Here is a 1,526-nt window from a genome sequence, read left to right as displayed (position 1 = left end):
GGGCTGGCAGGTGCTAGGCAGGGCGACGGAAGAGGCTGCCAGTTCGGAGCCGCCGCAAGAGCTCCAGCCACAGCAGCTGCCACTCCCGACGGGCGCCCTTCATGAGGCTGCTGTTCTCCAGGGCGCGGCGGGACAAGTAGGGCAGCACCTCCATCACGGGGCCGTAGGGCACGTACTTGTACACGGGGTAGCCGGCATGGCCTGCATGGGGGCAGATACACCATGAGGTCCAGACCCAGCACCGCACCCCATCACACCAGGGAGGGCCCCACTCACCCAGTGGGAAGCTGATCTGGTCACACATGCCTAGCAGCTGTCCAAAGTACACCTGGTGGTCAGTGGGATGCAGGCACAGCTCCTCCGTCCTGTGCAGGTAAAGCCAGGAGCTGAGGGCCAGCTCCAGGACACTGTCCCCGCTGCAGGGGTACAGGGCTCCTGTCCCAGCTCTGAGCCAGCCCTACTACCCCAGATCCCTCATCTACACTCCCCAGACTTCATCCCCTGCAAGGTGGGGCTGGGGTATGGGCTCTGCCCGGCCCTGCCCCAGTGAGGCCTCTTCCCAGTCGGACTCTGCTGGGCCGCCCTATTCTTCTCCCTGGGGAGGCGTCGGCCCTTAGCCAACAAGGTCCTCCTCCTGCTTTCCCCACCCTCCCCTCTGCCACCTCTCCTCTACCTCCCTTCTTGGAGGTGCAGCCCTTCCTGGGGCCCTGACCCACCCAGTAGCCTGCCCCACAGGGCAGGGAAGCTCCTCGGCTCTCCTGCCATCCCTTCCTCAAGCCCCTCCAGGGTTCTGCGGTATGACTGGTCTCCGGCCCTGCCCTCGCCCTCTGTGGGCTGCTTCTCTGCCCCATCCCCACAGCTGCTCTGTCCCACACAGCTGCCACCAGCCCCCGAGTCCTCGGAAGGCGGCTGCTCTGAACCGAGATGTGCTGCACATGTCACATACACACGGGATTTAGGAGACTTTGTAGAAACATAATACTCAATGGCGCGTTGCTTTTCTAAAAGCAGCTGGAATACGATTTGAAGTAGTATTTTGTATATTTTGGGTTCATTAAAATGTATTCTTGAAATTCATTTTATCTTTTTTAATGTAGCTACTAAAAAATTTTATAGATGTGGCTTGTATTATATATCTATTAGCACTGCTCAGATACTGGGGTAGGGCCCTCAACTCTGTCCTGTCTTCACACCACCCCTGACAGGGTCTTACAAAGATTCTCAGGGTTTGAAATATCCATGCAGTGACAGTTCTCACGTTTCATCTCCAGCTTCCTATATCCAGGTATCCTGACTTAGCTGGTCTGCACAGCACTGGGGCCCCCACCCTGGGCCGAGTTCTGCCCGCTCCTCACACATCACCTGGGTGACTGGCGAGGCCTGTGCTGTGCTTCCCACTCCCTCCCCGAGGGCCTCACCTCCCCTGTTCACCACCCGCCCCAGCCGTGGCTCCCATCAGCCAGAGGCCCTTTCCCTCCATCCCTGGGCTGGACTCCAGTGTCGGGACCACCCAGTCTAAAGCAGGC

The 1,526-nt window shown here is 59.2% G+C and overlaps 1 protein-coding gene across 1 annotated transcript in view; it reads right to left on the bottom strand.

Moving 5' to 3' along the window:
- Nucleotides 1-3: 3 nt before the first annotated feature.
- The window catches only part of LOC105524064 (proline dehydrogenase 1, mitochondrial-like), a 6,796-nt gene continuing 5,273 nt past the window's right edge, over nucleotides 4-1,526 (bottom strand). Inside the window, 3 exon segments of the mRNA XM_011959183.1 lie at nucleotides 4-201; nucleotides 277-416; nucleotides 1,419-1,515. Of these exon segments, the coding sequence (XP_011814573.1) occupies nucleotides 14-201; nucleotides 277-416; nucleotides 1,419-1,515 (425 nt within the window). The 3' untranslated portion in view covers nucleotides 4-13.

The sequence above is a fragment of the Colobus angolensis genome, unplaced genomic scaffold (assembly GCF_000951035.1).
Source record: "Colobus angolensis palliatus isolate OR3802 unplaced genomic scaffold, Cang.pa_1.0 Scaffold484, whole genome shotgun sequence".
NCBI lineage: Eukaryota > Metazoa > Chordata > Mammalia > Primates > Cercopithecidae > Colobus > Colobus angolensis.
The sequence above is the reverse complement of the archived record's forward strand: the minus strand, read 5'-3'. Positions and strand labels throughout refer to the sequence as shown.